This window comes from Siniperca chuatsi, linkage group LG5 (genome assembly GCF_020085105.1).
Source record: "Siniperca chuatsi isolate FFG_IHB_CAS linkage group LG5, ASM2008510v1, whole genome shotgun sequence".
Classification (NCBI taxonomy): domain Eukaryota; kingdom Metazoa; phylum Chordata; class Actinopteri; order Centrarchiformes; family Sinipercidae; genus Siniperca; species Siniperca chuatsi.
The window spans coordinates 14148400-14176174 of record NC_058046.1 but is presented as its reverse complement, the minus strand read 5'-3'; the positions used below and the strand labels follow the sequence as shown (position 1 = coordinate 14176174).

Here is a 27775-nt window from a genome sequence, read left to right as displayed (position 1 = left end):
CCGGTACACGTCTGAGACTCAAGGTGGAGCTGATGCTGGAGCTCAATACTGACACAGTGGCACTGATGGAGTCAAAGATTTGTGTGTCCAATGCCAGCACCCGCTTCCAATTCAGCAACTCTTTGAACAATGTCTCTGTTCTCAATTGAGTCCAATTTTCCTCTTCTTTTTCCTTAGTAAGTGGGCAGATTAGTGGTGCCTGCCAGGAAGCCTTTACCAGAAACTATCATTGGGACGTCTCCCTGTGATTCCTCCCAGGATAAAGTCAGCATAATAACTGCAGAATCGTAAGATCACATATTCCATATCATCAGAGTACAAGAATAGAGATTGTAATGCTCTCTCCTGCTGTGAACCAGTCTAACGGGCATGTACCTGATAGACATGTTTGGGGATTCTTTCAGGAAAATCTAGTGACGCCACACAGTATGTGCATATGAATCCACACTAATGCAAACCAAGCCTGTGTCATGTGTCAAGTGTCTGGCTACTGAATGTGGATCTTTCATGCTCTCCAACAGAAGAAAAAATACAGATAAAATCACAACTCTGATCTGTGAGACTCAAGAGGAATGCAATGAAGTAAAGAAAAACAAGAAGGAGAGAGAGAGAAAAAAAAAAACAAGTGCTCCACTGTGACAGGGAGTATGCAGCTGTGATTGAATTTGACCTTAAAAAGTTAAAACTTTGTCTGCACCACCAGAGCAATTCTCCCATCACAATCATCCATTCTACAGTCTCTGATGCCAGCCTTCAATAGCAGTAACTATGGCATGGTTGGCAATGGCCTTAAACTGGGCTCCCCAAAACATCTTTGTTCTAAAATGATCCCTGTTCCATTGTAAGCCATCTAACCATTACACACAGCTGATTTCAGAGGTACAATGCGTTTGGTAAACTGCACTATGGCAGTGCCAACATTGCCCCCATGTCTGATGCACCAACAAACTTAGGGAGGGACACAGGCGAGCTGAGGAAAGCCTATTATTTTGTCTTGGATGGGATCATGGTTCAGAGATGGGGGAGACCACTGAAGAAAATCATCAGCCAGTTGTTCCCGGTTCCTGTGGCTGGTTGAGAGGAGGAAGCTCTGATTAAAGCTGCACTGAACTGTAATCAGGAGCTTGTAGTCAACATACCCGAGATCATTTGTGCAAGTCACTGGTATGCTGTGCTGGTTTTGAGCTGCATACACAATAACATATATAACCTAAAAGCCTGCCACTTGAAGTTTTGTACTTAATGAAAAGTTCATGCAATAGTATTGCATATTCAACAGTTAAACCTCACTATTTAAAAAAGTTTTTAGAAAACCAATTTTCTCAATCAGCTTCTTATGAGTGATGGGGTCCTACAATCTATTTTCTGCCAAAGTTAGAACAGTTTTGAATATTTCACATGAGAGATTTCTGTACTTGTGTTTTGTCTGTGCCTTTTTCAGTTTGAAGTGGGAGGGGTTCGGTTGGAAAGAGGCGATGTCACGGATTTCCATGCACCAGTCAAAGCTGAGCAACATCAAATGAAAACCCACGCAGTCCTGCTGAAGTAGATTAAGTTTTTTAGTGTTAAACTCTTAAATAATGCCTACGGGTGTTTTTTTATCCAAACTTTAACTCTGATTATTGCATATTTAGTGATGTAGAATTAATATTAGAGAAATATTTAAAAAATTTCAAAAAGTTTTCAGGGGCTTTAATGTTGAAATCTCTGACTTTCTGCAGGATGTGTCCTTCGGCAGCAGCAAGACATCTGCAGCAAAGATGGCAGACTAGTTGTGGAAGGTTGTGTTGAAGCTTGCTGTTTATTTGAATCATCCAGCCACCCATCCATTTTCTATACCCGTTTATCTCTGGCAGAGGCGAGTGGGCTGGAGCCAATCGCAGCATGAATTGGGAGAGAGACAGGGTACACCATTGTGTTAGCAAAATGTGACATTAATGTAAAAATCCAAACATGAAATGAGTCACTTCTGGTGTACTTGCCCAGTTCTGAACGTACTTTATTGGTATTGTCAACCAAGACAGGAGTGATGTCATAGCAACCCACAAAGATAGATAAGGGAATTTCCAACCACATTGTCCCAAATTGTCACTCTACAAAACAGTTACCTTATTTAACTTTATCGATTTAAAACCATTAGGGATAACAGCTTTAAAAATCTGGTTTTTAAGCCTTTGTGGCATTTTTGGATGACTGAACATAAATGTCATGATCTGATAAGTGAATAACTGACCAAGTGTGACTGGCTTATGTTCAAGAAAAGGCTCGGTACAGGGAAAAAAAAAAAAAAAAAAAAAAAAAAAAAATTGGAGGATAAACTGTCAAAAATGCAAGAGAATCACTAAAAACGAAAACAAACCTCTGTTCATGTCTTGAAGTGGCCAATCATAGACAAACAGGAAATAGTGATCTGAAGTGAGGGCAGATGTTTCAGATCAAGGCCCATGGGAGACGTTGGGGACAGTGCCAGTGGAGGAGCCTTTAGTCTGGCTCCAAGCAAGCCACTCTGCATCATCATCATCATTACCACCCTGCATCTTCAATTACAGGGCATGGGCCAGCAGCATACAGGAGTGATGCCTAGGGGAGCTTTTATTTTGGGAAGCTTGGTGCTGCTGTAAGAAAGTGCTGTAACTGCTTGTTCACTGTCTCCACCACAGACATGACTGCTGTACTACAATGAGGCGGGGGACAGCAGACATCCTGGGCTGGGTAATAATCAGAGCTGTATACAGTGTTTCCTATCCAGCAGCGTGCATTGGTGGAGGTCCTGAGCAGAGACCTGAAGCTGACGGTAACCTACTCGTTATCCACTGTCACTGATGGACCCTGCCTTGTAATTATGTCTGAGCAATGGTGCATTACTGTGTCCACATTCTATAACAAATAAAACACAATATATGGTTGAACACAGGACATCCTTTTATATCAAAATTCATGTCATTAACATTCTTTACTTTTTTATTGCTCCATATCCCGCTGCAGCTGCTTTATGAATGGTCTGACTAAAACGCTGATCGGAATAATATGACTAGAGCAGTGGGCAGATGGGTGCAGACTGCCTACAGCTCCTGTAGAGGCTGCTTCAAGTGATAAGCCCATTTCCTCTATTCTACATATGTATTTTGAAGTCCAACATTTAATATACACAAGCTGTATAGAGGATCTAGTTTTATAACCTTAGGGCCTGCTTAGTCTACCTTTTTTCAAAATAGGGATGTAAAACTCTTCATATACAGTACCCAGTCCATACAGCAGTACATGGAGTAAGCTTTAGCAGTCAAGCTCAATCTTCTCAATCCCTTGTAATGCTTTCTGCATATAAATTCTTGGCCCAGGCTTACACTGTGCAGCATTCAATAACATGGAATAAAGTGACAGATCTTCGTCATGCCAGTGCTAATACCTCTCCCTCTCTCTATTTGTTCACCGCGGCCACACACCATCAGACTGCTCCAGATATAAACCATATGTACAAGATTAGAGGCCAAATGAGCAGCAGAGACATGAATACAACAGGATGACAGTGAGTACACAGTAATTCACTCTGTGCACTGTTGCATCCGTCAGATAAAACACAGCTGCATTTAGTTTTTAACTTTCTGCCAGTGAGACTATGATTTCCATTTTTAATTTCTACTCAATATTTTAGTGCAAAAAGACAAACTGATACATTGAAAAGAGTCCTCTGAGACAAGCCAAAGCCGTCTCATGTGATAATAGTGTAGGTGGTCTGAGGCAGGCACTCACCCACACTGCCACAAAAAGTCAGAGACACAATAATGAATGAATAAGAGTGTTTATTTATCCACGACGGGTGCTACAAGCAACACATTCATCATCCCTATTAAATTCCCCACAAGGCTCCGACTGGAGCAGCATATCAAGCCCATTAGACATCTGGAGTTTATTATGGTTGGACTAAAATTGCTGGACTTTATCACACTTTTAAATTTATGGTCGCCTGGATGCTTCTTTTCATATGCATCAAAAGAAGGACAGTAACAATCAAAAGAAGCTGAATTCAAACCAAGTGCGCTGATCAACATTGTCATGTTGAGCTGGGAGGTCATGAGCCTGACAGCATCACAACTGCAGTAATTAGAAACTAACTGGTGTGTTTCACTCTCTGGTTTCTCACAGATGTACAGTAACTCTACTGTATATCAGTATGACTTACAAAGCAATACAACATGATAGAGTACAGCCTAATAATCATTTCTACTGGAATTTCCGTGAATGGCTAAAAACAAATCTAAAATGTCAGCAAGACATACATTTATGGTGTCTCAGTGTAGCAGAATTATTCTTCAGTGTTAACTGCAGTTGCCATTTTACCAGCTGAACAATTATGATTTATGACCAACAAATGCAGCCATAGTAACCATTACCCTAAAATGTAGGTGTTGTCCTGTGTAAAACTAGGGGAATATATGCTGACATTTCTGTTTTTGCTGGCATGAATACACTGAGAGGCAGTTATACACGTCGTTCCCTTGACAACAACGTTTGGAATGTTGACATACCGCTCAACCACCTTTGTAAACACCAACTAGTAAAAAAAGGCCCATCTTGCCCAGCCAACATTTCCCCATAAAACTTGCAGGGCCAAGCGTCCCCATGAGTGCGCCCAGGGGCCTGGAAAGCACAGGGAATCAAAAGTGCCCCAGTTTGCTTTTTCACTCCAGGGGAAAGAAAAACAGACGTGTTGATCAATCAGTAGGGATGATGAGAGGCATGCTGCCTGTGCAGTGGCCACAATGGACCCCAAGCTTAACGGCAACGAGTCCACGTGAAAAGACCTCACACTGTCCAGTCACAGAGCTCACTGTGCAGAGAAGAAGAAGAAAACATCCCTCCACCGTGGCCACAGCCAGCACCACTCCCCCGACACTGGCTTGGCTTAGGTCAACACTGGCCAGCCAAACCAAACAGCCCCACTCAGTCAGACCTGAAATAGTACATCATTCCAGGCCATCATCATCATCAAGGAAAAGATATGCATGTCTGCATTTAGTGCTGGAGGAGAAGCCACTACAGGTGAGGTGCATTTACCTCTACAAGTCTCCAGTCTTTAAGATAAAGAATTTCTAATAACTTCAATCTTCAACCAACAGTGCATGCAATATAAAGTTTAATATTTTGACTCCATTTAAAAAACAAAGTTAGTTCTATTCCTGCATGCCAGGTCTCCATTTCTGCTCCAAAGCGATGACCGCAGCTTTGCACTCCAGTCCACCACAGCCTCCAGAATAGAACAGGACAAAGCCAGCTGCTGGCATGCAGGCTGGCTTTCTGTGAGGAGAATGGTGGACAGAGAAATGTATGGGATAGAGGATGTATGGATGGATACTTACCCTGCCCTCTCTGGATAAAGAGCTTAGCATAAAGAGGAAAAGTTTGGTCTGCACGGAGCCAGAGTGTCACCCTGCAGGAGATGGCCATCCTACACTAGAAGGGATATTTATAAAGCAACCACCCTATCCCAGCACAGGATCAGGCAGCCCACTAAGGCAAAACTCAGGAACCTCAAAGTGCAGCAAGTACAAATCCAGACACAGAGCCTGGTCCTAATGGCCCAGTGATGGGTCAAAGCAGTTTGGTTTTGGCCCTGCTCAACGCAACAGAGATCCCGTTGTGGTCATTTCTTGATGATATAAACAGATGCTCTGAATCATGACAGTGGCCGGCCAGTTCAGATTAGGGTTGCAACGGTATGAGATTTTTATGGTATGATTACCACCTCAGAAAGTATCACGGTTTCACGGTATCATGATATACGGTATTACACAATTATGATTATCAGTTACAATGACCCTTAGAGGAATGAAAAACAGAAGACTTTTTGGATGAACAAATGCTTGTAAAATGTCTCCCTTTTTAAAATAAATAAAACTAGAGACCATCTTGCGATGGGATCACACCAGCTGCAACGCCAAAACTGGTGTGTATGGTGCAGTGAACACTTGACATGAGAAGTGTTTGGCGAAACAGATGAACTGTGCCAGATTTATTCAATATGCCTAACCGTCTTCGCAGGGGAGGGGCTATTGTAGCCCATTAAAATTGTGTAGATTACAGAGAATGTGGGCCAGGGACGTAAAGTAGGGGGGCCCATGGCCCTTTCCCTACTTCCTACCCCCCTACTTCCAGCGACCTTGCTTGGACCACACCCATCTTCGAACTCTGGCTTCATTTTGATCAACTACGCATCTGTAAAGTTTCATGACTGCATCTTGCACAGTTGTGATGCTATCATGTTGCCAAAATCTGTCCATAGACATATAAACACCCGTGAAAGTACTCCAAACCACTTCTGTGGTAGTTCCTGCTACAGTAGGTGTCTCCAGGACCACATTTTGCCATGATGACACACACATGGTGAAAAACAATCAAAGCCATGCTGTCTATAGCAATAGATTTTACAGTTTTCCTGAAAAAGCTTCATTCACATGACTAAATGTTTATGGTATGGGAAATGTAAAAGGTCAATGCAGACATTCATGTCCCATGGGAACATTTTTTGCAGTGCATGAAGTTTATTAAAGTCAAGGGCTTTTGCATGCAATTCTAATCTTTGCATTTTATCATACATGTGTTTTGTCTGGTTCTGCAGGCAATTTGGACTTTATGATGAGGCACAAAGGACATTGCTGTGTTTGAGCAGCCTCTGGGCTGAGCACAGTGGTGAGATGGCTTAAATACAGTTTGGGAATGTCAACAGGCTCCCTGGTGTCCACTCTGCTCTACCCTGAACCCCGTCTCTTCCAGCTCCCATCACACAATGACAGGCCTTGTGACGCGAGGGAAAAAGCAGCACCAGCCTTCCACAGCCTCTGCCATCACAGCCACTATTGTACACAGGCCTTTTCTCAGGATATCCAACACCCTGGAAAATGGGGGATCCTGTTGCGCATCCCACTCTCCTCACTCAGGGAGCCAAAACAGGGGTGGAAAAGCCTTTTAGGAGCTTTTCAGAGAGGCTGATCACCTGATACAGCAGCGCTCTGCACCTCTCAGGCAGGACAGAGGCCCTTGTCATGGAGGCTCCACATTTTAGCGCTCACTGGGATGCTGTGTTCCTGCCAGCCCGAGCAGCATAATACACAGTGTGCCCATGGCAGGCCTCTTCCCAGCCTTTTCCCCACAGAGCGCTCTGAAAGAACTCCACTTACTAATCACAGCACTGCGGCGGGAGGCTCGTCACCACTTTAAAACCAGGGTAGACATCCCTTGGAGCAAGGGGTCAGCCAAAACCCAAAACTCTCATCCACTAGGCTGGATGATGGTAAACACTAAGGCTCTCAGGCATAGACGGCAGAGCAAGCAAACCAAATCAGCTTTAAGACCAGAAAAAGTTTGCTTTTTTTTTTTTTTTTTTTAAGAAAAAAGGGCGGACAAAGCAGTGATTAGACATCCCAAATTGCCGTCTTCTCAAAACATATAGCTTGATATTAATTCAAAGATACTGAATGAACAGTTTTTAAAAAACAAAAAAAAAAAAAAAAGGCCAAGTTGATATTGGACGGAGATAGAAGGAATGTAATGTCTCCCAGAGGATAGAGGACAAAACAGATTCCAACGTAAGAAAAATTAGAGAAAAGTGAATTTAAAAAAAACAAAGAAAAAAAAAAAAAAAGGGAGGATGTGAGACTCAAATACCGCAAACATGCAAGGCCATCCCGGACGGACAACTATGACAGGAGTGCGTTCATTCCTAAGGGCTTGCTGATGGAGCTCTCAGCCACAACACAGCTCCTAATGTGTTTTTTGGTAGGCCAATGCGGAAGTTTGCTCCACCATGGTTTGCTGGCTGCAGCCTCACTATAACTCCACAGTGGGTTTTTGAATGTGGTTTTGGATTGATGCTGAAAACACCAGCATCTGTTTAACAGAGGCTTACAATGCCTTCAGTGAGAAATAATACAATGTTAAACCCAACAGTAACAGTAAGCTGAAATGTGCATGGGTACTTGACTTATTCAGACTATTAGACCATTTAGCCAAAGGCCCAGATGTGACAAACAGACTGTAGTTTAAACTTTTCTTACATTTAAAAAAATGGTATTGGTATGGCATGGTATTTTCATTTGGCTGGGGGATTCACAAGACAGATTAAATTCCTGACTTTTATTCCTTAGTATGGATCAAGCTCCAAAAAACAAGGATTCCTACATTTCTCACAATGCAACTCTTTTGTTAAAAACACTCTGCCTGGTAAATGCTCATGTCTATCAAACTCAACCCTCAAGTTTGTAACACAGACTTCCTGTTGAATTTGAAGGCTCAAGCCCAATTCAAAATAACCCTGATGACATCATCATAAGGCTTTAAAAAGCTCCCTCAGAGTCACAGAAGATACTGTACAGCCGTTTCCACAGGCTGAGTAGTACTCTTCGTGACAAGTAAATTGATCTTCACAATTGGGATTTGAAATGGTTTATTTATTATGACTTTTTAGCCAAGGCAATTCATAGCACAGAAAAGTTAATTCACTTCCAAATGTAAAAGGACTTGACACTAGGTGACTATCATTTCCAGTTCAGCCCACTGTCTGCCTGGGGCATCAGTCATCCAAATGAACATCACATATCACACTTATGTCAGTTGAATCTGCCTAAACAGCCAGCCAGTCAGAGAGCTGATTCATGTCTGCACACACAGACATCCTGCACACCCTCCCTGCACTAAAACAACTTGGAAGGAGACAACACGCCATGTGGCTTTGCAGTCACATCAAATTAGTTATTAGGAGTGACTCTGGTCTTGCATTCCTAAAGACTGTATTTTGCTGAGACCAGATTTCATGGTGGTCATGACCAAAGCATTTTATTTCGATAAAGAAAAAGTAATGACAGCATCATCAAAAGACCCACTAGGACCCCAGTTACATCATGGCTAGACTGGTTCATCTTTCTCTCAGTGTGAAAGATCAAAACTACTCTGACGTAAGCCACCAGTCTCAAAGACTGGACACCGCTGTGACTGGCACTGCATCTGAATCCCATTTAACATGTAAACAACACAAAGAATCCCAAACTCGAAGAAAAACTTTAAAAAAGGACCTTCTCAGCCAGCGGCCTCTCAGAAGGAAAGCTTGAATGTTTTGAAGTTCAAACCTCTGCATATTTATCTAAATTTATGTAATGTCCAAAGTTATAAAAAAAATGGCTGGGATTCCTTGTGCCATTACAAAAGGTCTTGAATGTTTTTTCCTGCTCTGTCATCTCACATGTTCTATCGTCAGTGGGACTCATGCTTGAGACTAAGCATGTAGGCATAGCTGAAATAGCTCATGATGAACTTTCCCACAAAATTTTCTCTCTTTAACTCACTGAAGTCTTTCCAGACGCCTGAGTCCCCCTTCTTGGTTTTGTTGCTGTAATGGTAAATAAGCACAGCATAGTTTAGCTGCAGTTTCATGATAACCCCAAGTCTATTTTACCATATTTTACCACTTAAGGAGACTAATGAGTCTCCATGCAGACAACTAAAAGGTTAAGACCATTGTTTTGACGTAAAGTAATTTTTATTTTTTTTTTTCCCCCTTGGAGCAGGCGCTGAATGAAACAGCGCCAGACCGTTGTTCAGCTTAATGTCAGATATTTTCAAAGACTGACCTTTGAAGTTTATACACTCCCTGCTATAAAAATGTCAAACCCTCTCTGTATCCTGCCTTTGCTGTGAAGTCTACATACAGTACACTGGAGTCCAAAAACCTTTTGTAGGGCATCTTTCTGTGGCATCAGAGAGTAACAATTCAAAAGGAAAGGCTGAGAATTAAAATATGTTATTCTTACAGACTAGGACAGTGCAGTCAAAATAAATACATCTCACAGATCTACAGACAAGAGGACAAAAACCTTAAACTGTACTGACCAAGTAAACTGCAGCCTAAAACTGCAGCTACAGATGAATGACAGGTTGACTTTGTGAGGACATACCATTTATCTAAACATTTGCATGTATTTGTCCAGTATATTGTACAACTCCTAGATCCTAAACCTGTATATGTGCCATGATACCCAGGAAACCATCCAATCATTATCATATCATCTAAAGTAAAGCAAACTTATTTTTACAGCAGTGACAGTACAGGAACATAAAAAAAAAAAAAAAAAAAAAAACACTCTTCTCGCTTGTTTCTGGTTAGAAGAGACCATAATTTCACACTCACTAAGAACCAATTGTCCTCATCTAATTAAAGACATTTTATTGTTGGAATTCAGCAGCTTTTATTTTGCAGGGTTGACAGTTATTGACTAAACATAGTGGAAAACTCTTCACTGCATATTTCAGAAAGCTGAAAACTTGCTTCAAAAGCAGCACTTACAAAAAAGGAATAAATAGAGGATTTGGCTGGTTTAAAGAAACGACAGAAACCAACCTGTGACAGTGGTCTGGACAGCCTGTGACTCTTCTCCTCTGGAGACCATGAGCGCAGCTGGACACTGTAACAAAAAGACAACATTGTCAACAATACATAACTTATTTTGTTTACTCCAAAATTTCCAGAAATCGATGGGTTTCCTCAAGATCATCATCAGACCTTGTTGTGAGCAGTTTCATGTAGGAAGTATCGGTATAAAAGAAAATAGTTCCTATATGAAACTGCTCACAACAAATCTGTACATTATCTTGAGTAACCAGGTCATGATTTCTGTGAAGAGACGTTGCTGTTGAGTTTTGCCAAATGTAGTTTTTTGGCTCTCCACAAGCCTTTATTGATTTTTATGACTTTTGTGATTAAGTACTTTAATTCGTCAAGAATTTGCTGGATTAGCCAAACACAGACATTCCTGTCTGGTTATTTAATCTATTAAATGATTTTTCAAATGCAGTATATTCACGATATGTATCAATATTGTGATACAGGATTTTATCCATATTACCCTATTCAGAAATGTTCACTTAAATATATTATAGTTCTGCAGGTTTCCCATGGGGATCTGCACAAATTTAAGTTTTATGTAACAGTAAACTTGTTTATTTTGAAGAACCACAGTAGTTTTAATGGAAATAAGCCACAAATCATAAAATTATTGCTGTATTGAAAAGTAACACCCTGTTGTACTGCACAATGTAACAATCATAAATCTGTTTCAGTATATAATGTCAAAGATGGAATAATAATATTATTATTATTAGTAGTAGTAGTAGTAGTAGTAGTAGTAGTAGTAGTAGTAGTAGTAGTAGTAGTAGTAGTAGTAGTAGTAGTAGTAGTATCATCATCATCAAGATGGAAATCAAGTACAGGGCAGGAAGCGTCATCAGTCCAGACGAGGGAGAAAATTTGAGTTCAAACTGTGACCTACTAAAAGTTGTCCAGGAGAGTCAACAAGCGGCCATGCTCAGAGAGTGAGCATGTGAGAATGTTCCACATTCTGCCTTTTGTTAAAGTGAATGCAAATGGTGGAATGTGATATCCTGTGCATATCCTTTGTTACTACAGTACAATCCCATGGCTCTACTTTCTGTCTGTTATTCCCATACCTATTGACTCTGGGCCTGTTGTGGAGTCAAGAGAACACTTTTGTCCAGATATAAGCCTATTTAAGCAGTGAATGGATGGGTTTCTGAAAAAGACTCAACTGCCCATCAATTTCCTTTATCTTAGACCCTGTTCATGCTGAAAGAATCTCTTTTTAATCTAATCTTTTAGGCTGATTGTCCAAACTGTAATTTACAAGTAACCAGATCACATGTGTGTGACTTCAGACAGTATAATCCTTTGCTTTCATTACAACATTGGTAAGCACAGTGACATTGCAGGAGCGGACAAGCAGGCTGAGGGTTCAGTATCTGTCCAACTCCAAATGCTACAAGAATGCTAATAATAACGTTCCACTAACTAGCAATTTTTGAATGTAAATTCCAAACTTTGTGGCCCAGAGTGGATTCTTCACACCGCACAATTAAAAAAGGAGGGTGGCATCTGCCTCAAAAACCTTCTCGTCATCAAATATGCATTGCAGCCCATTAGTGTGATGGTTTTCTATCAGATATGCAATAAAAGCCATATTTGATCTGCCTGCTTGAACACTGCAATGCTGATTTCCCAATACAGTAGGTCAAGTGAGCTACCTCTTGTTGGTGGTTGGTGTCAGCCTCTCCCTCTTCCCATCAGGGCTGGCAGGAGGATCTGGTGAATAAGGTCCAGGGGACAGCGATGCAGGGCTGGCGATGGTGTACTCTCTGTAGTTCTGATTCTCATCTCGACTCACTATTACCGCCTCCTACATAACATCACGTCAGAGGAATGTTATAGCATTAGTATCTGTTGAACATAACTTAATCTTTACTACTGCATTTTTGCCATACAAGTAGTGAAAGCATAATGGACACCTGTGAGAATGTCAGCGCACACACACACAAGTACATAGAAGTAAATGTTGTATCCTCAAACAGGTCTACAGATTTTGTATACAGTATCACCATGTATTGTAGGCAGTGATTTGGGACTCATTATGATCGCAATAAAAACACAAGAAGAAATACTAAATCACTGCAATGTCTTGTATTGCTTACATCTGAGGACAGTGACATAAGCAGATATGTAATAAACAGATTGGTTGTACATGCTTTAGTAGAAATGAAATAGTATACTGTATTTAGTCAAAACAATACATTATCCAAATAACACAGACACTTGTGAGCAAAGATGTAGATCAAAAAGATATGGAGAATACAGTTCTGGACATCAGTTTGCCATCTGATATCCAGTCATCAAGACAAAGTGTAGACAGATTAAAGCTCCTGTGGAGCTGCACTGACCTGGAAGCGTCCAGTGAGCTGCTCAGGGGTGCTGATGCCATTGGTCTGTCCGGGGCTTAGAGGTTCACGTCTTGAAAGACAGAAAATCACAGATCAATTGACTGTCAACATTGATAATATCTGACTACCCAAAGTTTCATTCTCCATCTATGTAGCATGTAGGATAAAATCTGATCCCATCTCTGCTGAATTTAAAAAACAGGAAAATAATCAACCAAGGCAGTAAGGAAGTTCTCGTTAAATAAATCAGCAAGGTATGTAAAACTGGTCTAAATGTTAGGATAAGCTGATCCCAAAAGTATGTAATATCATGTTCAAGAGCTTGCAAGGAAAAATGCTGAGTTGTGATGATTTTCTGAGGGTCATAAGTCTACGTGAACTTAATTTGAAGTGCAGGCTAGTAAAAAAATAAATAAATAAAAAAAAATAAAATTGACATCCCTTTTGCTAATGTCCGGGCAAGCATCCATTGGTATGTTCCCATTAATCTTGGAGATTACTGCAGAAGACAAGTACTGCAGACCCTGTCCCACTTTTGAAAATATTCTCCCGATGGATCTCTTCTTTCCAACTAGTCACTTTTGTTTTACTTTCTTAAACACATTCTGTGAGCAATTCCATCACTGAATTTGGATGGTAAAAAAATATGGGCAGTATAAGCGCCAATGCAAACACACAGTGCCCCCCTGGCTGCAGGGCCAGAGGCTGACTGGCTTCTGGTTGAGCCTGGGGTAATGAGGCACACAGGAAGGCCAGGATGCCTGTGGTAAATCACCCACAAACACACCTCTCGTGGCCTGGGCTCCACGTACTGTGTACAAGAGAGACACGGCAAGACGACGAAAACTGATACAGTAGCCGTAAGACAATTCTTCCCATAGGAGATATTAATGTGGCAGGCCTGAAAAACTCATTGCTTTGAATTAGGAACTGTACATCTGAAAAATTCTCACCTTGTGCTTTAAACTTCCACTTTCTACCATGTAGATCAGAACACCAGAGGAAGGCTTGGTCTTAAGACAATGAAATGTATTTCAGTTCAGTGATCAGATCAGTGTGTAGTCTATAACTAATGACTTCTGGTTACAGGTCTCCTTTATAGAAGAAGACTTTGCTTCTGGTGAAAATGCTAACTGTGACTTTATACCACAGAGATGCCAAACTGGCATAAATCAGCACTTGAAACAATTTGCTGATACTAGCTGTTCACAGCTGTGATTGAGGGGATCTGGAGTTAACAAGCCAGATTCTTTAAACGTTTGCATTGTGAGAATACCTCTCCATTCTGAGAACTGAAATATTAAAAAAAAAAAAAAATCTTAATACTGACCATAGTTCAAGAGGATTCAAACCCATAAGAAGCAATAGTAACAGACTTTGTAACAACCTGTGACCAGTATTTAGGACAAGGCACTGCTTTATAGGACTTGGTATCATTGGAAATATTTTTATATATTAGTGCTGGTATGTTTCGGTAATGTTGCCAAAGTGAACAGTTGGCAAAAATAAGCAAAAGTTCTCAAATGTTCACTGCTGTCCAAACAAGTACACACAAGAACTCCGCCTAAATAAAAATGGCAACATTTAGACTAAGGAATAAGTAAAACAAAAAAGTACAAATCTGACCAGAAATTTGACGGCAACTTTCAAGCACTATCGTTTTTGGTGCCAAAAAGTTTTTTTTTTTTTTGTTTTTAAATGTTAAAAGGGATTTTTGTGGAGCTTTTTCCCCCAGTAAGTGTTCTGAATCTTTGGTGATCAAATTAGATGACTTATGCTAGCTGCTGATAGCTAACTCCATTAGAGAGAGCAACAGGATCACAGAGAGGCAAATGCTTTGGTCAACGTGATCCAAAAAGGCGTCAATGAACAATGAAGTCCAAACAAAAAGCTGCAAACAAAGCCCAGGGTCAATTACAAGATAGTGATGGTGTGGTTGCTTTGTCATTTAAAAATAACCCCAGTTAGCAAAGTCTGGGACAAACATGTCGTTGGATGCACCAACAATAAACCACTGCCTCTGAATACAGTTGCAGACATCTAAAAAACATTTTTGATGCCAGCCTCTTCCAGTGGGCAACACAATCAGTGTGATAACTGCCAGTATCCACTTCACTGCTGGTTTAATGAGAATAAACTGCCAACCAGATGTTTAGCTGGAAAAACGGAGCACTCAACTAAGCAGAGAACAAATTAAACATTGCTGATTTGTGTTACTCAATTACAAAACCTCTTGAGAGCTTGTCTGAATGTAATTCAAATAGGTAATATGCTTGATGGGTGCCATTAAGACAGGAGCCTGTGAGGTACATAGGAGTCTTGGTGCTGAAAACCACTGACAGTTAACAGGGTGGGATTAAAGACATGGCAGAACTACATAGTGGCATTGTCCTGGGCAAGCAAGGAGTAATGGTGTTTCTGGCTTTGTGGGAGACATGAGGTCAGCAGGGAAAAATTCACTCACATGGATGTAGGACATCCAAGGAAGAAGTATGTGCGCAAGTGTGTGTGCTTGTCTGCATGCAATAAGAGAGAGATGGGGGGGTTTCAACAGTGACAAGAAATGAGAATTTAGGGTGGATCAAATCAAAATGCCAGCCAAGAGCAGTCCTGGCTCAAAGGAAAACCTTTTTAGTAGCCAACTCCCTGTCATCCAAACAAGGTCTTGGCAAATCGCAAAACAGGGTTTATTAAGAAGGACCAGGGAAGGGAACTGTGTGGCTATCATACATGCTGGCATTTCCCCTGATTACAATCACTTGTTTTGTTTGTACAGTGCTTGCATGATAAAGTTTAAAACAGCTTAAAGAAAAGTTGGAAGCTAGGGCGACTGGTTGCACAGAAAGGTATTCATATGGAGAACTATTCTGCAGATGGTTGCATGGCACTGTATTGTATGTATTTTATGTTTATAAATCCAAAATATACACAACATAAAAACTACAAGTCATGGTAGCAGGAATATTTTTGTTCTATAGCAGATCTGCATGACAGCGTACCTCTCCACCACCAGCTGCAGCTGGGTCTTCGAGTTCTTGATCTTGTTCTGGGCCTCCACGTTCAGCATGTCGGCTGTGTTTTCCCCATTGATCTCCAAGATAATGTCACCAGGTTGCAGGTCTGCCTGCTCTGCCTTGCTGTCCCCGTTGACCTGTTGAACAGAAGAATGAGCTCCAGTCATGTATTACTGGGCCCAGATCCTGATCTGAACATAACACTTCGTGGATGCTATCCATCTGGCAAGCATAAACAACTCTGTATCTTATGGCTGTGTGGACAGCTTGTCAGTGGCTGACACTCCGCATCAACAAATGAGTAAAGAAGAAGACCTGTTGACGAGTTGCTTCACACATTTGCCACACTCTTCCAACTGTCTCTGTCTACAACTCATAACACTCAGAGTAAATACCAACAGACGCCACAGCGTTTCACACACATGGAATGAGGCAGTGCCGGTCAACAGCGGACAGATTCATGACACCCTCGGGGAGAAGTCATTCGTGTGACACTACTTTATGGTTTGACTGGGCCTGACCTTTGCAACCAGCCTCACCGCATGTCAAAGCCAATGCTATACCACCACATTAGAGGGAATTCCATACTAATGGGCCGAAACATAACGTCCTAGCCACCACTTTCAGCTTGGTTCCTGTGTCCCAGGCATACAGGCCCAAACACACAGGCTTACTAAAACAAAAAGGCAAGATGTGGACGTTGATGCTGCAACTGCTTAAACTTTAGAGAGAAGTATGACATTTGCCACAAACCGTGCTCGCCTCACAATTAAAAAACAGAGAGAGGCAATAAAACAAAGAATGCAAAACAAAATAAATAAAGTGCCAAGCAAAGAGCATGAAAGTCTCATTCTTACATATCTAGCGGAAAAATGGATGCAAAGAGAATGCCAGTTAATAGGCTGTTTGTCAGTCTAGCCAGGCAAGAGGGCAGAGGTGCTATGTCTATGGGCCCACTCAAGAGGCAATTAAGCGTTGCCGTGGTGACCCACAATCGTGCGTGCCTTTTCTGATCAGGACATGCCCGGTTTCACATAAACTAAGAGCAGTTGGGGTTTGTGCCCGAGTGAATCAGGGGCAAGCTATCTTTTAGGCCAAGAGGAATTAAAGAGGGCATCCGTGACGTCTCTGTGCCGAGCGCCAACCACTTCAGATGGTCACCCTATAGCTGCTTAACTGCAAGGTGGGAGAAGCAGTTTCTCAAAATGGGCTTTGTAAACCAATTTCTGTGATAAAGTTTCTCCCTCAGCAGGAATGCCTGTCACTTCAGAGAACCCGTTTGATATTCGAGACAAGCAAATGTACTGGTGTTTAAAGCCCATTATTTATGAGAAGACCTGTTTTTGCTTTTGAAGTCTGTGAAGCACTGGTACCCTGCCATGGTTTTGCCATAATTTATCCTTTATGGGTCTGAGGACCTACTGGGGAAATCTCACTGGAAAAATCCAGGCTGAGGTGGTGATGTAGGACCAGGATGTGCAGTGAGCAGAACTGGGTGTCTCTGGTATGCTGAAGTCTGAGTTTCCTGGTGGTGTTTACCGTGTCCTGTCTGCTTACGGTGGTAACGTTTCCGCTTCTTCTATTCCATCTCCCCCCCCCTTTAAAAAATGTGACTGGGAAAATATGGTCAGTAAAAACCAACATGCACATGCTAAAGTACAAATTTACTGACGCACGTGGTAATGCACACACATTAGTACAGAAACACAAACCCACACTCACAATGCACTCTGGGATCAGGAACCCCTCACCTCCCACCTCAGCTTCCACTGTAACTGTAATCAGTGGTTTCCTTCTAATGTAATCTACTTCCATTCTATTCTAACAGGTTTAGTAGTCAAGGAAATAAGTACGAAGCAGCCCACGGACACAAACAAAGACAAGAAAAGAAACGTAGTAAGGAGGAAGTTGACTTTGCATGACATGCCATTACAGGCTGTGCTTTTACAAAAGCAGAGGATATGGTTTGATAAGGTGTGTTGAGGTTCAGCAACATGGCGACTGTTGACGAGTACCTTTGATACAGTTATGGCCTTCTTGAAGTCCCTTCCTCCAAATATTCTGAAGCCCCATGGTGAAGGGCCGATGAGGTTCACTGTCAGCGCCATTTAGTGATCAGGTCAGCACACACTCTGGTCAAAACCCTGAAAAAAATGTTTTTAAAAAAATTAAAAAAATAAAAAGGAGACACTAAACATAAGATTGAGTGAGAGTAAAATGTGGAACATATACATGTGCATGGCTGAATGTTTTCATCAGAAAGCCGTGTTTCTGCTGGCCAGGCTTAACATTAGATCAACAGGTGAAGACAGTGAACATTTGCATAAGCCGTCCTTCATCTCCGGCAACACGCCACTTCCACTGGCCTAAGTCCCCTTGACATGGATTGTGTAACCACATCAAATGAGAATGGGAAGAATCTGAAACCAAAGACACATGTCTAACATTGCTAAAGTGCCAAAGCCTTTCATTAAACCCAAATGCTCTTTTGAGACAAGGAAAATAAACGCAAAAAAAAAAAAGTTGTGCAAGCACAATATACAAGGGGCTGAATGTTTCTGGGTTTCACTGTGACCATTGTGTTTAACATATGTATACAGTAAACAGTGGTGTAGTAGGATATGACATGTAGTAGGGTAGCCCTTTAAGACATGTTTATAAGAATGGGCTGTATATGTAAATAAACGTGTTTAACAATTCTATTGTTTTGTAAATCTGTAGTTCCTTGGTGTGTGTTTTTTTTTTTTTTTTTTTTTTTAATATAACAGATTCTGCTTTCCACCAAGTATGTTGTGAATCTAAAACTGTAAATCTAGTGTTTAAAATCAACTCATTGGAGGCGCCAATGTATAGTGAAACCATGTGTGGAGTTTTGATTGTTCTATTCTCTTGTAGACAAGAATTTTCTGTAAAGGCATTAATGCAATATTAACAACAAATCATACTGTAACATCATCCACAGGCCTTTTTGCTGATCTTTTCCATATGGGACAAATCACTTCATCTGATAATATTTTGGGGTTGACAGTCAGCATTGACTATCATGTTGTATGTTAAGGCTCATGATTCTGTTATGCCTTGTTAATCATTTTCATCCATCACAAACCTACACAGCTACATGACCAGATAAGTAACAGATCCCCCGGATGTAGATCTTTAATTACTGTGAGGATTGAGTTTTCAAAAAATTATGGTGATGACAGTGTGGCGTATGCTATTGTCTGTAGCATGTAGATTTTCTCCAGCAGTCTGTGAAACCTTCTGCATGAGCTTATCTGTGTAGACGTACAAAGATGAGGATCCATATGAGTAAATACTGTGTGCTACTAATACTGTCTTGCTGCTGTCTTGCTCTGTGTGCTGCTAATACTGTGTACTGTGTGCTGACCTGGCAACGATTATTAGCTATCCAGCTTCATGTTGCTTGAGTAACTGCTTTATGACAAAATACCTGCATGTGCTGGGTTTGTGTTTAGGCATTCCTCCCAACAAGTCACTCAGTGTCAAATTCTCAAGTTATCAGTGAACACTGCTGACATGAACAGCATCGATCCAAGGATGATAATGTCCCGATCAGCAAGGTGCTAAAGGGTAATCAAACGGGTTACAAGACATGATACTGATGTTGGCAATAACTGAAAGTTTCTCAATAAAATGCTCAATAAACCTTTAACTGTTTTGAAAGGGTGTCTCAAGCAGTATTTTCCACCACTGTCATTGAACATCCAGACCCAGATAATTAACTAAACTCAGTGTTAGCATTTACACTATCTTCTAAGATATTAGTGGGCCAAAACCAGAGCGGAATATGGTTTAAAGCATTGCAATAATTATGCTGATGTTCTTCTCGACTTGCAGATAACCTCTAATCAACTGCCAGTTTTACTCAAACGCTGCTCATAGCTGTGGATGAAGCGTGTCTGTTGTATGACTTCATGCGGAGACAGAGCTCTGTGGCGTACAGTGATGATGGGTTGAGCACACACACAGATGTGCATTTATTTTAGCCGAAGACATTAGTGTAACAAGTAATATATAGGTGTATGAGTAGACAATGGCATAAGCAATTTTAAGTAGAGACAACTTCTCTCGAAAAATAAAATGTCAACACCCAAAACTGAAAGTCATCTGTTGCTTAACTCACAACACAAATCTTGGTCTTGCATCAACCTTTGAAAGTAAATGCAGAACTTACACCCAGTAATTGACTGTTCCTTTCTACAGAGACACAATGCCATGCTGGATTTGTTTTCCAGATCATCATGCAACTACACTTTAATTTGGACTTTTTGGTATTGTATTTATTATCATCATTTCAGACAGTATGGACAGAAATAAATACTGTGGCCAACAGTGGAATTATAAATCTTACTCAAGGTCCATAAATGAAGTAATAAAAGCCTGTCAGTGACTAAAAAAGTATTCTAAAAGTATGAGGAGCAGGCAAGGAAAACTTGTGGAAATCACAGACCCATGTAAAGTGGATCTAGGACATCAGCCATGCTACTCCCTTAAATCCCTCCAAACAGTGGCCCATTTCATCAGCCGCACATTCCACAAGTGTTTGGGACACGCAGTGCAGACCCAGTTAGTTATTAACAGTCTGGGCCAATTAGCAGGGTTACTGGGCGCACCATCATTAGGGTCTCTTAATTGCTGTGGCCTCCAGAAATAAGTGCAGTTGTGATAATGACAGGGAGCAGCCGCCCCAAAGTTTCCCAGCCTTTGGGGGTGTCAATTAGTTCCATGAGCTTCTGCAGTTTCTCCTATAGAGCGGCCATTATCAACCGAGCACCCTGCTAATTCTCTGCGTAAACGTTCACTGTTAGCATCATAAAAACACTAGTGGCGGATAATGTCAAAGTGAAAAGATCGTGAAAGTATACGGCAGAGCTGACAAACAGTGGAGAAGAAAAACAACACAGTAGTAGTGAGGATAAGTGGCACACTCATGGGCTGTGCTTAATTGGCTGCTGATGAGGTTTTAAGACTACACAATGCACTGCTGCTCACATAAAACAAAGTGCACAGTTTGATGAAACCTCACCATCACACAAAAGAACTGTTGGGCAGCTGCCAAAACACATAAAAAAGGTGAATTCTGTTCTGGTGACATCTCGCTGCTTTTGCTGCCAAGCCAATTTGGCATTGCAATTCTACACATCCAACACAATGAGAAGAATTCTAGTCATTAAGTCATTTCTATGGCTCACAGATCAGCATCAGCTGCACAGCAGGAGATCAGCGTGAGGAGAATGATACTGTAGGTGTAGTGAAATACTCTTACTTCCGACTAACAATGGACAGGTTTACGACTTACCTGCATTCCTACTGTGCATACCAACAAACAGCAAGGTATCAAGTTTGACAGACTACAAGAGGCAGCATCCACATTTCCTAGACAGGTTTATCCATTGGTTCATACACTCAGTTGCGAGTTTATTAGGTAGACCAAGTTAAACCTAATGTAGACTGATATAACAGCACTGCAATAAATCCTACATTCAGTTTTTGTTAAAACTGTTTTAAAAATGCGTCAATTCTACTTTATAATAATTTTGGAGGCTATAGAAGACTGTGCTGTTGAAGTGTATTACGAGGAGGTGTTTCTACTATTTTGCAGCAATGAGACAATTTGTTGATCAATCAGAAAAATACTACTTTGATGATTCATTAATCTCTATAGTAATTTTTCAAATTTGACAAAATGCCAAACATTCCCTAACTCCAGCTGCTAAATTGTGAGGATTTACTGCTTTTCCTTGTCTTGTGTGACAAGAAACCAAATGTCATTAGGTTTTGGACAGTTGGTCAGACAAAACAAGTCAATAGCATCAATTTGGGCTTCAGGAAATTGTAATGCGGGTTTTTCACAATTTTCTAACATTTTAATATTTGTATTTACATGCGATTGTCCTTACAGCATTTAACAAAGCATTTATGCCAGGTGGACATCGAGTTTCCTCCACCAGTGCACCAGAGTAAAGGATCACACTGATCACCCTAAAGAGCTGCTAAACCCACAAATATTTTATCACTATGTTTCAATGAAGAGTTTTACTAGCACATGATGGACTAAACTGAATGTCCAACAAATCAAAAATAAAATTTAGGGAAACCCTAGGACAATGAATGTTATGTACTGGCACAAAATATTATTGAGACGGACAAAAATATTTGGATTCAGAGACCCAAATCTCAGTGTTGCTACTCTGCATATAAAGTACACTTTGGGGTGGCAGGATTGAAGAGATGTTCAAAAGGTAAACAAGGCCAGGCATCACTTGGCTCAGACTGTATTTCAGTTTCCATGGGGACATTTTCGCTCTCTGGGGGAAGTTTAAGCCTGTCATGTACATACTCTATATGTTGCAGGCCTTTTGGTACTATACACATCTATGAGAGACTGTCCCTACAAGCAAAAGGAGATAGTGAAGGTATGAGGGGAAGAACAGGCCTTTCCGAACGTTGGATTCAAGACTCATTGCTTCAACATGCAGAGAGCCTCAAGGGTTTCATTTGCAAAAGGTTTTCAATAACATGTTGTGCTTGTAGTGAAAAATAAAGGATCAGTTGTGTCAAAAGCAGAGAACTATATTGATTTTCTTTTAAATTTTGGTGAAACTACAAATATGACACATGATATAGTATTGACATTTAATGCTACTCTATATTGAATAAAGATGAAAACAGTTTGTCGATTATTCTTACATTAGGATACTTAATGCATAGCAGAACTTAAACTAGAGACCATCTTGCAATGGGATCACACCAGCCACGACACCATCAACATGTTGACGTTCCAACCCAAGAGTACTCAGTCACGGGTCAGACCACATCCATCTTTAAACTTCGCCTTCATTTTGATCAACTACGCATCTGTAAAGTTTCGTGACTGCATCTTGCATGGTTTTGACACTATCACATTGACAAAGTCTGTCCACAGAGACATAAACACGTGGCAAAGTACTCAAAACCGCTTTTGTGGTAGTTCCTGCAACAGTAGGTGTCTCAAGGACCACATTTTGCCATGATGACACACACACACACACACACGGTGAAAACAATCAAAGCCACACACTGTCGCTGCTGGTTAAAAAAATAAATAAAAATAAAAAAAACCTCACATAAATATACATGTTTCATTGTGTTTGCTGTATATGATCTGAGTGTAACTGCAAACAGTATTAGAGGTATTTTTATTTGTCTTTGCCTGGAAATTAGAAAAGACATGTGCTACAAGCCTCAGTAGAACTCCCTGGTGGTCAGGGGCAGTGAGCCTTAGTGTCATTTAGGCTGAGGCTTGTAGACACACAACAACACTTAACTGATGTGTAATCTTCAATTTAGTATGTTTACCGTAACATGAAGTTATGGGTAGTTTGGGCTGAAGGAGTGAAACCTGCTAACACAAGTCTGAAACTGTGTGTGTAATTTACTGGAGTGTGGCAAAGATTATGATGACTCAACCCTGATGAGTCATTATCTTTGATCAGCATGTCACCACAACACAGCTATGGCAACCAGTAGTCAAGTTGACAGTTATATTAGTTTTTAATATTGAAAACTGAAAAAAATGGACGATTTAGATGGAAAGAATATATGGCCTGCTAAACATGCAGAGTGAAATGGCCAAACAATAAATATTTGTATTACAGGAAACCATTATCATCATTATGTTTAACAAAGCTAATCTTAAGAATTAGCACCAAGGAATGAAACGTTTGGAAAAACAAGTTGTTACCATATGTACTGTAGAGGAAATCAAATATTCATGAAAACTGAATGGCATTAGATCAACTAAGAATATAGCTGACTAAACCTCTGTATAATAAAATGTCTGGCAGCCAAACCTGGCCACCTACAGTTCTTAACAGAGATTGTTTTTCTTCACCTTGAACTCTGGGCCAAAATCCACTGGATTGAACTGAACAAGCACTCTGCAACAAGCTAATACTGAAAGAATGGCTGATGGACATAGCAGACCCAATACATTCAGCTAAAAGCTCTAAGCGCTGAGCTTTGATGCGAAGGAATACTCTCAGATGAACCACTGTGGCTGCGGGGGAATATTGCTGGTATGAATCACACCTGTCAAGGCTCTCGCTGGTGGCCATACACCAGTGTGAACTTTCCACAGCCCTCGTCAGTGATGCAGTCTACTGTTGACTCTACCCTGTGTGTCACGCAGTACAGTGACAGGTCGGCACCTACCTGGACACGCACACACACACTGAATAAAAAGGAGAAGAATGCAATAGCAAGCCTCTCCCTGGACTGAGCAGAGTGAAATAACATTCTAGGCATTCTCCAAATCACACCCAGTTGGTAAGATATAGCTGCAGTCACTAGGGAGATGAGAAAATATCAAACAACAACAAATGATGTCAAAAAGGGTGTTGGTTGATGAGTTTCTGTATTGTTTTTATTTATATTATAGATAGATAGATATAAATAAAATTGTGCATGTGTCATCAAAATAATTATAGACAGAGCCATACCTGTCATTTTTGTGGGTAACTCCCTTTTCAGTGAGAAAACTAAGAGTACACGCTCCTGTTCCTGCTGTAACATTATTAAAAATGTTACATAATCTTATCTACTGCAGTACAAAAAAAAGACAATTTCTAAGATTACCCATCATCCCTTTAGCACTTTGCTGCAGCACTGCTACAGTGGACTGGATTGTGGCCACTGAAGTATGGTTTGTGGTACTGGCTCTACTTATCTCCCGCTGCATCATCATCATCTGGAGATCATGTTACTGCTGTTCACACTGAACAGACTCCACACTCTGCTGCTCAGCAATCAGGACAGTTCACCACATCCTCTGCATACACCATTAGGCCCTCCTCACAAAAGACACACCAACCACCACTTTGTTCATTACATGCACGCTCTTGAAACACACTGCTCAGTCAACAACAGTGCACCTCAGTCCATTCAGAAGCATGCCTGATGAGAAACAACTTTTCTTGGAAAGGTTGAAGACATCCTCTGCCTCACAAACTGTCATTTCTACAATATTTGATGTAATGTGTGAAAGAAAGAACAGTCAGAACCATCCTGCGATGCCTCTGCCTCAGCTAAAACTGAATACCACAGCCAAAAAAAAAAAACCCACTTCCATCATTCAGATTTAACATACTGACTTCCTGCATATCATGTTCATCACAGAGAAAGGCTGCCTATTATAGGCCCTGAACTAAATAAAAAAAAAACAACACAGTAGTATTTAACTAAACTAGAAGACTAAAAGTGTTTTTTGCTTTAGTTAAAACCTTAAAACAAAAAATTCTTTCCTTGAGTTAGAAGGTAATGAGTTGGCCTTTTCCCTGTTTTCCTGAAAAGCCACTGCTTTTGCACTATCCAAAATTACAGTGGTGTGTTTTTGGTTCCTTGATGGCTTTAGTCTTAACCTATCTGAGTAACAGCACATTCTCGCAAAAAAAAAAAAAATAGAAAAAGCTAAGCCATCAGGAAACAAACACAATATAAAGTGAGAGGAGGGTTAGGTAGAGCACACACACATGAAAGGCACAATCACAATGGGGAAGGTACACAAACAGCAGGGGGTGGGGGTTCGTAAATATGAAGTTTCATTAGGACTGTTCTGGATTATACATGAGAAACACCTTAAAGTACTTTCCCACCTGCTGAGCTTACAAGCCAGATCTATTTCTGAACATTTGATTAAGTGAACTGGAGGAAGAGCCATGTCTAGACACTTAAAAAAGAGGGGAGAGAAAGAGTGCTGGAGAGCCAGCTTCAACTTAAACTACAGTGGACCTGCTGATTCAGAGTCATCGCCCTCCACAGGCCACTTTAAGGAGGAGGGGAGAGAATATAACTTCACCAGTTGAACTAATGTGACATAAATACTGACAAAGTTTCCTGGGGTTGCACCTGGTCCAGACCCTCTACAAATCACCCTGACTGCTTAATGTGCAAAAGTAACCTGTCCTGCTCTCCTGAATACAGATGCAGTGACAGGGTGGAAGGAGGAAACTGGCACTCTAAGTGGGCTAAAGTTTGTCTGGTCAGTTAGAATGACTTTCAGTTTCCACTTATCGCTTGCATCATTAGCCAAAAACAGCTCATATGTGGGTACTGCACATTTTAACAACTCACTTACTTGGCACAATCATAATTTAGCAAGGCTTCACTGCATTCTCTGCGGTTCCCACACTTTATTAACAGATATGAGTCTCTCATGTTTAATAACTATAACCTATAATAAAATCACACCACCTGCCATAAAAACAAACATTTCAAACAGAAATATATATGTAATGACAAGATGATGCATGTGCACTCACTCAGCAACCCCAACAAATAAGCATTTAACCCACCTGAGTTTTGATTAATTGATCTGTATGTAGAAAAATCAAACCAAATCCTTTTTTCTTTTTTAAATTAACTAAGAGGCTTTATGGACGCTGAGACACTTTAATAACGCTATGTTTACTTACCAAGGTGAGTGCAGTGTAATTTAAGGTGCCTTCTCCACCTGTTAAATCTGCACGCTCCTCGACAAAACACTGAACGCAGGCCTTAGTTCCCCTCAGCTTGAAACAACTGCCTCCAAAATGCGAACAAAACAAAGCAGAAAGCAGCTTTATGAGTTCCCTCAGTCAATGTAGCAGCACCGGAACGATGGTAAAGCGCTGGTAGTCCCTTGTCTCGGTCTCTCTTCTGTTGTTTCAGATGCTAGGGTGGCACCATAGACTGTTTAAAGCAGGGTGGGCCGCATGAACACCACCTGTGGCTGCGCGCGCAGTGGTATCACTGGGACTACTTTGAGGGATGAGCTCGCGGTACCATGTGCTATTACCAAAATAAATGCTCTGACACACGCAGCAACCCGGGGCGTGTCGCATCAGAGAGGAGGTAGGAGAGGAGGTTGCCGCAGTGATAATTGAGCCATTTATTCGAAAACACTCTGTGGCTGCTTTTTGTGTTCGCGCGCCACCTGCTGTCGGCGCGGAGGAGAGCAGCACGCGCTCTAACCACTCCCAACTAGAACCACATCAATGAACTAGTGACGTAGTTCACCTTTCTGTCCTTCCAGCTTAAGTGATCGCTGTCACCTGGCGTCACAGGTGTAAATAGGTCGCTGATTAGACGGTTAACTGGTTTATATCAAATATATATAGCAGGTGATTGCGCTGAAGTACAAAAGAGAAAGAAAACAATTGCTACTGAAATTGTCAATAATTATTTCCTTTCACCTCATCTGGCCTTGGGTTATTTATTAAATTTGTATCTGTAACAAAGCTGTATCCTATTTTATATTTTCTTAATCTTACTATAATCTTAAATTCTTGTCCTCCTGTTAAGTCACGTGGCCAACGTAACCACTTAAAATCAACATGAAAATTCACAATAAAGGACATTCACGAAATCTTATAGCTACACCAATGAGATTTAAAACAACTGCTGTCCTTTTATCAAAATTTCAGATAATTTTCCATTGCAGTATAAAGTAAAATTGTAGCCTAGCTTGTGCGCCTTTTGTGTGTTTCTGCTACACATGTATTTTGAGGGGAACAATGAGCTTGTGTGTGTAGTCTGTATCAGTGTTATGCAATATGTTGATGAAACAGTGTTGATTGTGACATTTAATATCACTGAAGCATAACATAGCTTACATTTAGAGTCATATACACTCAGTGTCACCTTTATTAGGTCCTAATACAATCCAATACAACTGTTCTGCCATTAAGTCTAGTTTAATGATGCTTATAATGTTCAGGGTTTTTTGACACTATCATATATATATATTGAGATATTGATATTGAGATGTAGGGAAGAAGGATGGTTGTAACACTGTCTGACTAACCATTCAGGATAAGTGTGATCAATACTGTATAGTGCATGTCGTCTCTTTTTAAGTTCAGAAAAGAGTTAATGCAGGGGATTTTATGAGAAGAAAATCACTGTCAGAAAGTATTTTATTTATTGTATTTTGTGTGAATGTATTTTCA

The 27775-nt window shown here is 40.8% G+C and overlaps 1 protein-coding gene across 2 annotated transcripts in view; it reads right to left on the bottom strand.

Annotated features, from left to right (window-relative positions):
* Positions 1–26833, bottom strand: part of pdlim2 (PDZ and LIM domain 2 (mystique)) — a 38479-nt gene extending 11646 nt beyond the window's left edge. For both annotated transcript variants that reach the window (XM_044196172.1, XM_044196173.1), the window contains exons 1-6: positions 26261–26833; positions 17804–17932; positions 15774–15925; positions 12775–12844; positions 12085–12236; positions 10388–10451 (exon numbers count right to left, since the gene is read on the bottom strand). In XM_044196172.1, the coding sequence (XP_044052107.1) occupies positions 10388–10451; positions 12085–12236; positions 12775–12844; positions 15774–15925; positions 17804–17896 (531 nt within the window). In that variant the 5' untranslated portion in view covers positions 17897–17932; positions 26261–26833. The remainder of the gene's footprint in view (positions 1–10387; positions 10452–12084; positions 12237–12774; positions 12845–15773; positions 15926–17803; positions 17933–26260) is intronic.
* Between the last annotated feature and the right edge of the window lie 942 nt (positions 26834–27775).